General features: G+C 41.8%; 1 protein-coding gene and 1 pseudogene across 3 annotated transcripts in view; both read right to left on the bottom strand.

Annotated features, from left to right (window-relative positions):
• Window positions 1-8,526: 8,526 nt before the first annotated feature.
• LOC134810573 (protein max-like) lies at window positions 8,527-9,137 on the bottom strand (annotated as a pseudogene).
• Window positions 9,138-11,294: 2,157 nt separating this feature from the next.
• NUP205 (nucleoporin 205) overlaps window positions 11,295-15,919 on the bottom strand; it is a 94,842-nt gene continuing 90,217 nt past the window's right edge. For all 3 annotated transcript variants that reach the window (XM_527899.9, XM_016958192.4, XM_016958190.4), the window contains exons 40-43: window positions 15,029-15,152; window positions 14,451-14,579; window positions 13,818-13,891; window positions 11,295-11,648 (exon numbers count right to left, since the gene is read on the bottom strand). In XM_527899.9, the coding sequence (XP_527899.5) occupies window positions 11,496-11,648; window positions 13,818-13,891; window positions 14,451-14,579; window positions 15,029-15,152 (480 nt within the window). In that variant the 3' untranslated portion in view covers window positions 11,295-11,495. The remainder of the gene's footprint in view (window positions 11,649-13,817; window positions 13,892-14,450; window positions 14,580-15,028; window positions 15,153-15,919) is intronic.

The raw sequence follows: 15,919 nt of genomic DNA, 5'->3' as shown, positions 1-15,919 counted from the left end.
CAGTTGTTGCATTTAAACTGCAAAGGAGAGGGGATATAACGAGGCATGTCTGACCTCCCGTACCATCATGTCTGGGAACTCAGTTTTAAGGTCTTTCTGGAGTCCCTTTGGCCAAAAAGAGGGTCTGTTCAATCAATGGAAGGAATTTAGGATGTTTAGTTTACCTAGGGAATAGGAAAGCTATAGGAATCTAAGCAACATTTCCTATTTCTGCTTTTCTCCAAACATCTCTCATTGTTCTCTCTGTCTTCCCCCACCCACTTCCTGGTTTTTCTGCTTTCCAGCATATTGCCACAGCAACCGACCTGGGTTTATTTATTAAATGGCTAACCAATAGAGACACTCTGTGGTTAGCCATTTGTATTAGTCTGTTTTCGCACTGCTATAAAGAACTCCCTAAGACTGGGTAATTTGTAGAGGATAGGCGTTTAACTGACAATTCTGCATGGCTGGGGAGGCCTCGGCATACTTAAAATCATGGTGGAACGCTAAAGGGAAGCAAGGAATATCTCACATGGTAGCAGGAGAGAAAAAGGGAGGGGGGAGCTGCCAAACACTTTTAAACCATCAGATCTCTTGAGAACTCACTCACTATCAAGAGAACAACAGCATGGGGGAAACTGCCCCCGTGATCCAATCACCTCCCGCCAGGTCCCTCCCTGGACACGTCGGGGCTACAGGGATTACAATTGGAGATGAGATTTGGGAGGGGCCACAGAGCCAAACCATATCACCATTTAACAAGTAAACTCAAGTTGAGTTTACTCCTAATAGGATCTCTCTCTCTTTGCCATTCTCGAATGCCAGGGAAAGGAAAACTGATGGGTCAAGATGGTGTCAGATGCTCCACAATCAACTACAACTAGAAAGGGCAGGGTCTCTGAACTAAAGTGGCTGCCAAGAGGGAAGAGGGAAGGGATACTAGGAGATGGCTACAACACACCATACTTTCCAGTCTGTCCAGGTTAAAACTTGACTCACTCAAGACTTAACCAGTGCTTCTCAACTTTAATCTTCATTCACATCACCCAAGCATCTTATTAAACTACAGGTTCTGATTCAGTACGTCTATGGTAGGGCCTAACTTTCTGCATTTCTTTCAACCCCAAATGATGTTGCTGGTCTATGGACCAGACTTTGAGTTGCAAGATGCCGGACTGTGAGCTACACTGAGGGTGAGGACTTCACCTGTTGAGCTCATGACTCCATCCTCAGCGCCCAACAAGTGTCTGGCACAGCCTCTGAACGCAATATAAGGATAGTTATTAAAATTTATTTCGTAGAACCTTATCCTCTCCTTAAGATAAGGCTTAAATGAAGCCTAGCTTTTCCTCTAAGGCTTTTTCAAAGGTGTTTTCTCTAAATAAACACAGGGCATGGAGAAGCTAGGCAGGACTCTTTTGTTCCCCACTGCTACTTCCAGATTATCCCTTCAATATCCTTATATAAAAACACTTCCTTTACTTTCCTGTTTACCATTAGCTCCCTCCTCCCTTTTTTTTTTTTTTTTTTTGCAGTGGGGTCTAGCTCTGTCACCCAGGCTGGAGTGCAATGCCATGATCTCGGCTCACTGCAACCTCTGCCTCCTGGGTTCAAGCGATTCTCCTGCCTTGGCCCCCTGAGTAGCTGGGATTACAGGCGCCCGCCACCATGCCCAGCTAATTTTTATATTTTTAGTAGAGACAGGGTTTCATTGTGTTGGCCAGGCTGGTCTCAAACTCCTGACCTCATGATCCACCCGCCTTGGCCTCCCAAAGTGCTGGGATTACAAGCGTGAGCCACCGCACCCAGCCTACCTTTAGCCCTTCTTAATGTCTTAATCTGTTGATTTCTGAGGCAGTCTCCTCATTCACTGAAGGCTTTGGCATCTAACCCACAGCCTTCCTTTCAGTGCCACATTATCGTAATTTTGGGTGACTTCAAGGCCATATGCACTTGTACTTTCCAGATCTCCTTCCTTCCAGTGACCTTCACCTTCACTCCCCTTCAGCAGTGCTCTACCGTGATCGTTAACACTTTGTCATATCCTAGACCTGTGAAGTATACTCCCAAATCCTACCTCCTCTCCTATCAGCCCTTTGACCTTAGCCAGATCTCCACTCAGCTATTCCATATTCTCATGAGCTATGAGCCCCCTTCTGGAAGGCTTCAGTCCTTTTCTGTCTAGTCTATACCCCAAGAGACCAGCACTTTAAGGACCGTTACTCTCAATTCTCTTATCCAGTGGTCTTCTCTGATACTTGCCTTTTAAAATTCTAATTTTTGATCTCCACCTTTTCCAGTCCCATACCAGTGATTCTAAGCACTAAATGGAGAAAAGATGGATCATTCAGCAAATGATACTCATCTAACCAGGATCATTACGTGGAAAAAATGATGTTGGGTTCCTACTTTACACTTTGCACATAAATTACAGATAACATAAATGGCACTGCACACATAAGTAACAGCTTAAACAAGACAAAAAATATTAAAAGAGTAAAAGAGAGAAGTTATTTTATAATCTACAAATGAGAGTGGAAGCTTTTTCACATCGCCAACATGATACAAAACCCAGAAGCCATAACAGATGGAGAAAATCAACTACATAAAAATTTAAAAATTCTGTAAACACTTTTTGTGAAATAAGTGACAGTGCTAACTTCCTTTATATAAAGATCTGCTACAAATCAGTGAGACCAATGGCTCAATAAAATATGGCCAAAGGATTTGAACAGTTCACAGAAAAGGAAATACAAATGGTTCAAACATATGAAAAGATCCTGTGGGTGGCATTGATGTTAATACTAAGAGAAATGTGGATTAATACTATATTGAGGTACCATTTTTCTCCAGATTGGCAAAAATCAGAAAGCTTGGCCAGGCGCAGTGGCTCACACCTGTAATCCCAGCACTTTGGGAGGCTGAGGTGGGCAGATCACTTGAGTCCAGGAGTGTGAGACCAGCCTAGGCAACATGGTGGAACCCCATCTCTACAAAAAAATACGAAAATTACCTGGCTGTGATGATGTGTGCCTGTAGTCCAGCTACTTGGGGGTGCTGAAGCAGGAGGATCGCTTGAACCCGGGAGGTCAAGGCTGCAGTGAGCTGTGACTGCACCACTGCATGCCAGCCTGGGTGACAAAGTGAGACCCTGTCTCAAAAAAAATAAAATAAAATAAAATTTAAACAGCTTGATAACATACTGTGTTGGAAGAAGTAGGGGAACAGGCACAGTTTACACAACATTGAGGAGAGAATGATTTGTTAAAACTTTCATGGAGGCAGTTTGGCCAGAACTATAATTTTAAATAAGCATAACTTTTTCCTAGCAATTGCTGAAATTATGCTCAAAAACATTCATTTTTTTTTTGAAAATGGTTGGAAAAGGATTGGAAACAATCCTTTTGGAAACAACCTTTTCCAAAAAGAAAAAGGTTGGAAACAATGTTAACCAATAAATTAACGACTAAAATCATGCTATATATCTACATTGAAATACTTGTGCAAGAGAAAAGAGCTTTATGTGTTGATATGGAAATATCCTCAAGTGAAAAAAGCAAGGTGTTGGTATGCTACCATTTGAGGCACTGACAAAAATATCAGTGGGAAGGAATGTGCTATTCAATAAATCATAAAATTATCCATATGGAAAAAAGTAAACGTAGATTATACCATTCACAAATATCAATGCCAGAGAAATTAATGACCTAAGGAGGAGGCAACATTTTTAAATGCCAAAAGAAAATACAGAAGAGTATCTTTATGATTTCAAGTGGGAGAAAATTTTTAGATAAAGAGCACATACCATCAAGGAAAAGATTTGACACATTAAAATGTAAACAAGTATACCATAAAAAAGTTGAAAAGATAATCCAACAGACTGGTTGTCTGAAAAGAGAAAAATGAAAAAAATTGAAGCCATTCTGAATGGCTTCAATTCAGCCATGTGTAATTCAGCAATTACATATAAATTCAGGATGTGTAATTACCTCCTACACATCAAAAAGAAAAAACCCAATAGAAAAAAAAATGGGTAAAGCCTTTTGAAGGGGGGAAAGAATGGTACACAAAATATGCAAATCAATTGAGATAATATTTTATACCCATTAGATTGGCAAAATTAAAAAGCGTGACGACTGGGCCGGGTGCGGTGGCTCACGCCTGTAACCCCAGCACTTTGGGAGACCGAGGTGGGTGGTTCCCGAGGTCAAGAGATCGAGACCATCCTGGCCAACATGGTGAAACCCTGTCTTTACTAAAAATACAAAAATTAGCTGGGCGTGGTGGCATGTGCCTGTAGTCCCAGCTACCCGGGAGGCTGAGGCGGGAGAATCGCTTGAACCCGAGAGATGGAGGTTGCAGTGAGCCGATATCGTGCCACTGCACTCCAGCCTGGGCAACAGAGCGAGACTGCATCTTAAAAAAAAAAAAAAAAGGCCGGGGGCCCATCCCGGTTGCAAGGTTTTTTAAGAACAAGATATTTGAAGTATCCCTCCATGGATCACTTGTTATAATGGGAAACACATATTTTACAACAAAGATATGTGTCAAATACCACCTTAACCAAGTGGTCAAGCTTAATATAATTGGACACACTGATATGCACCTCCTCCTGATGTGATACACTGAAGGCACATATCAGCTGTACAAGCGTGGTATTCTGGCCACAACTGTTCAACCTGTTTAAAAGAAAACAAATTGTAGGACCTTTTCCAAAACAGCTAAACAATGTCAGTTATAAAAGCCTCCCATCCTCCGAAAAGCCAGGGAACTGTTTTAGAATAAAAATTGACTAAAGAGATAACTAAATATTGGGCCAGGTGTGGTGGCTCACACCTGTAATCCTAGCACTTTGGGAAGCCGAGGTGGGCAGATCACTTGAGGCCAGGGGTTCGAGAGCAGACTGGCCATCATGGTGAAACCCTGTCTCTACAAAAAAAAAAAATACAAAAATAGGCCGGGCATGGTGGTGCACGCCTGTAATCCCAGCTACTCAGGAGGCTGAGGCACGAGAATCACTTGAACACGGAAAGCAAAGGTGGCAGTGAGCCAAGATTGAGCCACTGTACTCCAGCCTGGACAACAGAGTGAGACTCTGTCTCAAAAAATAAAAAAAAGAGATAACTAAATATAATGTGTTTTTTGTTTGTTTGTTTGTTTGTTTTTTTGAGACGGAGTCTTGCTCTGTCGCCCAGGCTGGAGTGCAGTGGCGCGATCTCGGCTCACTGCAAGCTCCGCCTCCCGGGTTCACACCATTCTCCTGCCTCAGCCTCCCGAGTAGCTGGGACCACAGGCCCCTGCCACCACGCCGGGCTAATTTTTTGTATTTTTAGTAGAGACGGGGTTATCACCGTGTTAGCCAGGATGGTCTCGATCTCCTGACCTCGTGAACCGCCCGCCTCGGCCTCCCAAAGTGCTGGGATTACAGGTGTGAGCCACCGCGCCCAGCCAATGTGTGATTAATTGGATCCCGAGTTAAAAAAAAAAAAAGTTATAAAGTGCATTTTTGGGACAATTGAGGAAATTTTAATGGACAGATTAGATATTTTTATTGTATTTTATTGTCAAATTTCTTGGATATGATAATGGTGTTGTGGTTAGGAAGGAAAATATCCTTGTTCTTACTTGCTAAAATATTTAGCAAGTAAGTGTCATAATATTTGGCAAGTGTCATAATGTCTACAATTTAGGGAAGAAAACTAGCATATATATATACACACACACACAAAAAGCAAATGTGCAAACTGTTGACAACTGGCGAATCTAGGTGAAAACTGTATGGGTTCATGGTACCTTTCTTCCAACTCTTTTGAAGATTTAAAATTGTTCAAAATAATTGGGAAGGCCGGGTGCTGTGATCCCAGCAGTTTAGGAGGTGGAGGCAGGCAGATCACCTGAGGTCAAGGAGTTGGAGAACAGCCTGGCAAAGAAGGTGAAACCTCATCTCTACTAAAAATACAAAAACTAGCCGATCATAGTGGCGAGCACCTGTAATCTCTGCTACTTGGAAGGCTGAGGTAGGAAAATCACTTGAACCCGGGAGGCGGAGGTTGTAGTGATCTCAGATTGTGCCACTGCACTCTAGCGTGGGCGACAGAACAAGACTTAGTCTCAAAAAATAAATAAATAAATAAATAAATAAATAAATAAATAAATAAGTTGAGAAAACACTAGACAAATATTTAGAAAAGATTATGTTGTATATTAACAGCTGTTACAGCCCAGATTAAGTTCAGACATAATTTCTATATTACTAGCTGACCAAAACTACAGTAGTAATGACTAGGAAGAGAGTATGTACCTCTTTTTGATTTTCTAACCCACCAAACTGATTCACTCAGTAAAAATGTCATATTTAAATCCTGCATTTATTTAAAATTTAAATGTAGCTTTTCAAAACAAACTACCCAACACTGGTTTTATCCTCTCTGCTTGCTTCGGTGAAGAGTGCGTGCTGCACCTGGCGCCCTCTCTCCATGCCCCAGGTAACAGAATGCAGAGGTCAGGCTGAATGTCAGCCTCTCCCCGCTGTGTCACACAAACATTTCTGGTCAGCAGTATGATGCAGCTGCAGGCCTGCCCGCCACTCCCTCCCACACACTTCTCCACTGCCCCCGATTCTGATCCACAGTCAGTGGTAATTTGGGACAAAATGATAAGAAAACAATATGAAACATAGTAAATCCAAAATCTTTATTTTTTTTAAGACTATAGTCTTGTAGTCTGATAGTAAAGGGAGGAAGCCTTAACTTGCAAGACAATTCTTGCAAGGATATGTACAACATACTTTTTATTTCTATGGAATGGAATCAAACCCAGACAGAGACTACAGAATATATACTAGAAATTAGCAAATGCCAGGAACGGAGCAGGAAAAAGACAAATGAGGCCTAAACACACAAAACCCTTCACTGGGATCTGTTGACTGCAGCCAGAACCAGGGCTGGATCACACAATGGAGGCAGGTACCAGGGCCGCAGGAAGGGAAGTAGCTGGGGCAGGGAAAGGCCCACACTGGGATACCGGTTTAGCACCAGGTAAATCACTCTTGGTATTTATATACAAAATCAGTTGGCTCTATTTCTTAGACATACACACAGAAAGCAAGATTTGATCATTACTTTATGAATCTGTCACTTTGCAATACCGGTATTATCAAGAAATAGGGACAACTCACTCAGATTCAAATTTCAGTAGCAGGAAATAAATATCGAGACACCATCATTGGCCCTCAGTACAAAACCTCTACACCACCCAATATTGCCCTCCCTGCCCAACCCCAAAGGACCACTCCCTGGTGGCTGCAACTTCACTGCTGCCATCTCCAATACATACCACAGGTGTCATGCAGCCCTCCTTAAGGCTGGCACCGTAGGCTTAAACAATTGGCTGAGAAGCAGGAGAGAAACACGCCAAAGGTTCTGTGCTGCAAACACGACCCCTCTTTTTTACACCACAAACTTCCTTAAGGATCTAGTCACTCAATTGGAGGGATAAATAGCTTTTTAGAAAAAGAGAAGAAAGTCTTTAAAAAGGAGAAAGTGTAAATCTGATTACTCCAAACCAGTCATCTTTTTTTTTTTTTTTTTTTTTTTTTTTTTTTTGAGATAGAGTCTTGCTCTGTCACCCAGGCTGGAGTGCAGTGGCACAATCTCAACTCACTGCAACCTCCGCCTCCCGGGTTCAGGCGATTCCCCTGCCTCAGCCTCCTGAGTAGTTGGGACTACAGGCACGTACCACCACGCCCGGGTAACTTTTGCATTTTTCAGTAGAGACAGGGTTTTGCCATGTTGGCCAGGCTGGTTTTGAACTCCTGACCTCAGGTGATCCGCCCGCCTCTGTCTCCCAAAGTGCTGGGATTACAGGCGTGAGCCACCATGCCCGGCCCAGTCATCTTCTTAAGAGCAGTTCACAGATTCTCAAAGTCTGTTAAACAGAGGTGAGCATGGACCTGGAGGCAGCCTGGGTGGGGCAGGTGTCCTCCAGGCATGTGCCTGGGCAGGGCTGCAGGAGCTCAGAGTGGGCAGGATACTGTGCTCAGAGGTCAGGCTGGCCATCTGTCCTCCATAGAAAAAGCTGCCAAGCTAGGGTGTTTTGGTCTAAAAATTCTTGGTGGAGACAGGGAATCCCTGAAGGGAACACTTTTTTTTTTTAAAACAGTTATAGTAGAAATGGGGAAGGAGGACAAGAGCTTTTTTTGGGGGGGTGGGGTAGGGAGTGGGACAGACTCTTGCTCTGTTGCCCAGGCTGGAGTGCAGTGGTGCCATCTAGGCTCACTGCAACCTCCATATCCTGGGCTCAAGCAATTATCCTGCCTCAGCCTCCCGAGTAGCCAGGATTACAGGCATGCACCACCACGCCAGGCTAATTTTTGTAATTTTAGTAGAGACAGGGTTTCACCATGTTGGCCAGGCTGGTCTCGAACTCCTGACTTCAACTGATCTGCCCGCCTCAGCCTCCCAAAGTGCTGGGATTACAGGCGTGAGCCACTGTGCCAGGCCCCAAGAGCTTTTACATAAAAATTTAAAAAACAATTTTTAAGGGAGAAAGAGAAAAATAGTCTCTCAAATGGTTCTGAGGAAATGGAAAGGAGGATGATGGAGACAGTGTTTATTGCTGGCCTGCCCTGAGTAACTCAGCTGGCCTCCATCTGGAGTTTCTTCCTACTTCAGGCCTCTTCAGGCTCCAACTCTGAGCTGCAGTCGGAGCCCCCATCAAAGGCAGAGGTGGTGCTGCCCTTGGCATTGGTGTAGAGGATGCTGTCTGAGGAGGGATAGTTGGCCTGTGGCTGGGCACTTGACCTCCCCTTCGGTGCACGGACTTCCTGCTTCAGAAGAGCATCCCGCCGCTGAGGTCATCAGTATCTCACTGGCGTGTGGTTTTTCCCTTCGCATATGCTGGATATACTCTATGGCCTTCTCTCCTTGGAGTGTTGGGACTGAGTCCCACAAACTGGAGGCTGCCTTTGATGTGGTCCCTACGATTTCATTCCAGTGCATTATGATGGGCCCATTTGTCAGCCGCAGATTGTAATCTGTTGTTGCTTGTCACTCTCCACCCCGACGTCATCATTATCACTCACTTCCTACAACCCAGGGAGCAGCCACTGCAGCAGCAGTAGTCGGGGAGGCGGAGGGATAGAGGAATCTGAGGAAGTCACTGACAAGAAGCAGAGTTCCCCTGCCTACACACACACTCACTTGCTCTCACTCACATAAAACACAGGCAAGAACCACCTCCTCACTCCTAAAATCCCAGTTCAAAATTTAGCTATATGTCTTGTCTGTTAAGAAGGCTTCATACTTCAGAAGTTTATAGAATGCTTTGATTTCACGCCTAGGCTCTTTGCTAATCATTTCTAGGTTCATGCCTGTGCTCCAGATGACAGAGATAACCATATACCTGACCAGTGGAGCACTATGCACTATAACTACATTTTGGATCCATTTATTTATTCTTTCACATCCAGGACTTTTATTTATTAACAGAATGTTTTCCAGCTAATGTTTATATCTGGGGGGCGGTAAATTAATTACAAAATATAACACTTGACAAAGCCTTTATATTTTTCTTTTTTTAAACCTGACAGCATAACTTCCTCTAAGATAAAGCTGTTTTAAAGATGCTTGAAGGCCAGGTGCAGTGGCTCATGCCTGTAATCCCAGCACTTTGGGAGGCTGAGGCAGGCAGATCCCTTGAGGCCAGGAGTTCGAGACCAGCCTGGCCAACATGGTGAAACCCCGTCTCTACTAAAAATACATTAGCTGGGCATGGTAGCACACACCTGTAATCTAGCTACTTGGGAGGCGGAGGCAGGAAAGTCACTTGAGCCCGGGAGGTGGAGGTTGCAGTGAGCCATGATCATGCCACTGCACTCCAGCCTGGGTGACAGAGTAAGACCCTATCACCAAAAAAAAAAAAAAAAAAAAAAAAAAAAAAAAAAACCACAAACCCCAAAAACCAATGCTTGGAAGCCACAGAAGTTTTATTGTAAGCATTTAAAAACAACAACAACAACACTAGGCTGGGCACGGAGACTCACGCCTGTAATCCCAGCACTTTGGGAGGCCGAGGTGAGCGAATCACAAGGTCAGGAGATTGAGACCATCCTGGCCAACATGGTGAAACCCCGTCTCTACTAAAAATACAAAAATTAGCTGGGTGTGGTGGCGCACACCTGGAGTCCCAGCTACTCGGGAGGCTGAGGCAGAAGAATCGCTTGAACCTGGAAGGCAGAGGTTGCACTGAATCGAGATCATGCCACTGTACTCCACCCTGGTGACAGAGCAAGACTCTTTCTCAAAAACAAAACAAAAAACAAAACAAAACAAAAAAACACTATGACACTATAGAATAATTATCAATTTTATTCTATAGTGTTATAGCGTTTATTCTGTTACTACATGAAAGTAAAGACTTTCTCCTCTCAGCAGTCTCTCCTATGTATTAGGCTGAAGTAATTGCTGTCTGGAAAAGGAAATTTGCAGTTTTGGATGATGTAGTTACTTGAACATGAAAACAACTGGGTAAGAAATAGAGTGGTGATCATGTAAATGTTTTGTCCTAGTGACAGCCATCGTATTAATTATATGAGAAATATTGGCAGATGATTAATTTGAGAAATTTCACAATCATTTCTAAGGAACAAACACAAATTACCGTAGAGTCAGCTCTCCATATCCCCATGTTCAACATCTGCAGATTCAACCAACCACAGATCACAAATATTTGGGGGGAAAAAAACCAGTGTAACAGTAAAAAAATAATACAAATTTAAAAACATAGTATTAACCACTATTTATATAGAATTCATATTATATTAGGTATTGTAAGTAATCTAGAAATGATTTAAAGTATACAAGAAGATGTATCTATATTATATGCAAACACAATGCCATTTTATATAAGGAACATGCATGCCAAAACATAGGTTTTGGTATCCGTGGGAGCCCTAGAATCAGTACTCACCAGATACCAAGGGACAATTGTATTGTCAACTTACGTGCAGAAAAGAAAAAAACAAAAAAAAGGAAAACCTAAATAATTTTAGGAAAAAGCTTGACTTTTTCAGACATTTTCACAGTATTGAGTACACTATTCTATAAGAGCATGGCTATATTTTAGTAACCCTGAATATTGTTAATAGTGTAATGTAGCTACAAAGGGTGAAAAAATTAGAATTTTCAGACTATGCCTTTAATCTGGCATTCAGAATAATATCTCTATGGGAAAATCACCACTGTTGACGGTTTATTTGTTAGATTCCTGATAATGCTGATCAAAAGATAAAAGATCAAAAGATTAACCATACATTTGTTTTGTTTTTTTAAAAAGTATTTATTTTTTACTAGTGAGGATGGAACTAGGGGAAGAAGTTTACAGAAAAGATGTCCATATACAAAGAAAGAAATAGCAAAATATTTTTGGTCATAATTTAGAAAGAAACTAATCCATAAAATGGAGACAGTTCTCCCCAATTCATCTCTCTCATAGAAGAGCATAAGCACGGGCTCTCAGTTCCTTGATATCCTCAAGAGGCCACGGATACGTCTGACAAGAGCCTGTATGAAACTATATCGAGATCGAACTTTTGAATATAATCCTTCAATGTCCAGAAGTTTCTTTTGTAGTGATTCTCCAAAAGCGTTGATTGCATCAGCCTGAAGCTAGCGGTGACACAAAAGACATTTTGTTAAAATTGTTGTCTCAAATATTTCTTTTATTCTAAGTCTTCCAATTTAAAACACTTTAGAATTTTTGTAATGTGGTTCTTTCAATGTAAATACTTTTGAATTTTTGTAATGTGTTACTAAATTAACTAAACATTCACATTTTCTACCTTAGAATTTTTTGGTTTAATTCTCATGTTTTTCCTGCTTTCTTTTCTTGTATAAATTTAAAAACCTGCTTTAAATAGCAATGAATGTTGATGCTGATGCTGATATACTAACATACACACAAAAACATTTCCTGAAGGGCCATACAAGTCAGTAAGACTGGGGAGGGGGAGGGAGGGAAGGAGAATGCAGGGAAGGAAGGGAGGGAGGGAGGACAGGAGGGTAGGTGGGAAAGAAGCTTTTACTTTTTACTTCATTTTGCAATTTTTAAAAACCCACTTGCATGCTTTTGTTTTCAAAAAATATTAATGCGGGGATACACCTGTTATATGCTTTAGAATTCATATATATTCTAGAATGCATATGTAGTTTCAGATGGATCTTTTTGATGTTATACTAAAAGACTAAAATTAAGTACAATATTAGATCAATCTACCTGTTTTCAGTTTTGCATTAAAATCACAACACAGGGTGTGAGATGATTTATTAATCCTGCATTTTCTAGCTTTTTCACAAAGCAGTCTAAGTGAAATAGTAACAGTTATTACTTCAAAATATATTTATTTTTGTTGTCCTAGCTACTCAGGATGCTGAGGCGGGAGAATCACTTGAGCCCAGGGGGTTGAGGCTGCAGTGAACTGTGGTCACACCACTGCACGCCAGCCTGGGTAATGCAGTGAGACCTTGTCTCTCAGACAAAACAAACAAACAAACTTCTGATTAATCTTCTTTGGCTAATTTTGCACATGGCCTCAATTAACACTAGTTCTCCTAAACAAGCCTAGCCACAAAACAAATTCCTTTTATAAAGTCACTAAGGGGCGAATGTAGTCTGGATTGGGATGGGAGCGTGGTATCCATGATATCCAGCAAGCTGTGCTTTGGAGGCTGCTGTAACTGCACCTTTCATTCCCAACCTTGTTTTAAGAAAAATAGCAAAAAGAGGGATTTGGGAGGAGCAGAGGCTTTATCAAATCATGGCTAAGGACATTCAGATGGCTAGTAGAGGATCTAGCTGTAATTGATTTTCCCTAACATCACACACCCTGATACCTGCTTTGTTAGAAACATAACTTCGCTATTAGTTTAATATGAGGTTTTCATTGTAATTGTTTTTGGCATACTCTTCATTCATTCTAACACTACTGATCAACAGGTTAGTAAGAGCACAGTGTTGTGTACTATGGTCTACGACGGCGGGATTTGTATTGGCTGCTCTCAATCTCACCATTAAATTATTTCCTGAAAAATAAGTGCTGAGTGATACTTTGTACCTAAAAAGTTCTACAAAGCTAATCAGAAGACATCAGGAGTTTCCAGATCATAATGCCTACCAATCACGGAATGCTTACCATGTTCTAGGTACAACACTAGCAGCCTCACATACATGAAACCTCACTTAATTCTGACAAAACCCTCTGAGGTTGAATCCTCCTATTTCTTAGATGAAGCAATTGAGGCTCGGAAGTTAAGTAAGTTGTTCAAAGTCATATAGCTGTTAAAATGGTCAAGCAAGAGTTCAAACCAGGTGTCTGTAAGCAACCCTGAAAATCATAATCTTATTAACATACCAGGCTTTCCTTTTTACTTACTTACTTACATTTATTTATTTATTTATTTATTTATTTATTGGAGACAAGGTCTTGCTTCACTCTTTCATTCATTTATTGGAGACAAGGTCTTGCTCTGTTGCCCAGGCTGGAGTGCAGTGGTGCAATCACAGCTCACTGCAGCCTCAGTCTCCCAGGCTCAGGTGATTCTCCCACCCCAGCCTCCCAGGTAGCTGTGACTACAGGTGCATGCCCCCACAGTATGCCAATTTTTTTTTTTTAAGAGACGGGGTCTCACTATGTTGCACAGGCTGCTCTCAAACTCCTGGGCTCAAGCAATCCTCCCGTCTTGGCCTCTCAAAATGCTGGGATTACAGATGTGTACCATCACACCCAGCCCTTTTACTTTAATAAAGAAAAATAAAAGAATATGAGAATAGAACCTTACCTGGTCTAAATCATGTTGGCTCACTATAGCCAGCCCACTTCTAAAATCTAGATTGGTTTCTGAGGCGAAGGAATCTAGAGATAAAAAAAACAGAGTCATACCGGCTGTGCAAGTACCTGTCTACCACACAGTGGAGGAACCTGATGACAATGAACAATAACAATAGCACCATGAAACACACGGCTCAAGATTGGGAACTCAATTTTCAACTTTTAGCAAATGGAAGCCCCTAGAAAGCATTTCACTGGACCAGACCAGGGTTCTCAGCTTTTCTCTATTTCCTTCCACCTAAGGGATCCAATATATGGCCATCAGTCACAGAGGCCCACTCCAGCAATAAGAATCAGCATAATAGCAGACCTACTCCATTCTTCTAGAGCTGGATCGGCCCCTAACTGCAGCAAGAAGCTAAGGAACAGCTGATGAGCAGGCTCTAGAATATTCTTATGCTCAGCACAATGTCCCGTGAACAGAAAGTAAAATGCAAGAAATAGCTACGTCTAGTGACTAAGCAGCTCTTGATTCACCCAATTCACTCTAAGTAATCTGGAAACAAAAATAAAAAAACTGTTACTAGCTTTTCAAGGCACAAATAGGTATTTATGGTTCATTAATTTTTAGCAGAAAGTTTACCTTGCAGTCTTCTGCTTTTAAACAAGGTTCTCGAGGCAAATAAGGAATCTTGAGAATCCGTGGCCATGCAATGTAACAAGTAGTACTCCAGATGGCGCCAAAGAATAAATAGGCAGGTCTCTATGATAACTATACCAGAGCTCAGATTAAAGGAACATAATCTCATCAAATATTTTTTACACACCAGTTTCGGAGGAGGAGAAAAAAGGACAGACTGCACTCACTTAATGAGGTACCCACAGCCTCAGTCTAACAGACAGGGTCTCACTGAAGGCTCCTCAAGAGGAAGCAGCAAGGTGTGCTGAGGAAAGAGGTGGGGACCTTGGGGTCCTGTGCCAGCAGTCTCATGTCCCTACCTTCTTCCCTGACAGAAAGTGCCCATGTATTTTATCAGTATTACCAGCTACTCTAAAAGATAAGAACAAAAACTATGATTTGGAAATACATTAGGCATTTACTGGGAAAAAATTAAGTTTATCTCCTTCCACCTGGTTTTGGTGCCCAAAGAATATGAGAATAAGTGAACAGTTCCTATATTTCAAGGTCATCATTCAAGTGCATGATTTCATAAAGGATACAAGAACAAAGGGAAAGCAGTTTAGCTCGATTGTTGATCACCTTCACCAAGCGCCGTCTTGCTAGAACATATTTCTGGGCAGTGGAGATTTTATCAACACCAGCAGGCATCACAGACTGACACAACTAGAAGAAACAAATGTGGTATTAGAATGACATCAACTGGAACGAAATTTTTAATGCAAAACTACTATCAGCAGGTCACCATGGTAAATGCTATGAAAAACACTCAAATTTAAACACCCTTGCAGATAAGAGTTTTTATCTAAGAAGCTAGCAATTTTTAAAAATTACAGCCAAAGAAGCAAATTCACAAATGAACATTTATCTACTGCCTTTTGAAAAAGTCTGTCCCTGAAACACAGTCAGGGTTGCTGACGAAACCCTGAATTTCCTGTCACATTAAAACAAACCAAGACAAAATGATAGGTTTTTCAAACAGTAGCTATAACAATCCCATGGAGAATTTCTAACAGTTGTCAGGTATCTTCTGCAAAAAATACAAGGTAGATACCTAGAGCATAACTAAAATATGATCATCAACCAAAGCTCCCATGACCACTTCTCAATGTGGCACACACACAAGCACAGTTGTTCCAGCTAATGTTCTGATGCTGGGTTCCACAGAAGGCGTACTGAAGTGAGGCTGATGGAAGGCCACACGCTTCATGATGATGATGCAATTCCTCTTGCAAGTACAAACATCACTGATTAGCTACACATTACAGGAAGGACTGCCAGGCATGAACCCAAAATTTCAGGGGTTACCTAAACCCAGTCATTGACTCCTGCCTCACCCTGTTCCTGCCAGCTACATGCCTTTGGGTAAGTTATGCAAGTCTTCTGTGCCTCAGTTTCCTCACATGAGAAATGAGAATAGAAACAATATCTGC

Source organism: Pan troglodytes, chromosome 6, assembly GCF_028858775.2.
Source record: "Pan troglodytes isolate AG18354 chromosome 6, NHGRI_mPanTro3-v2.0_pri, whole genome shotgun sequence".
Lineage (NCBI taxonomy): Eukaryota > Metazoa > Chordata > Mammalia > Primates > Hominidae > Pan > Pan troglodytes.
Note: the sequence above shows the minus strand (reverse complement) of the source record. Positions and strands in the feature narration are given on the sequence as shown.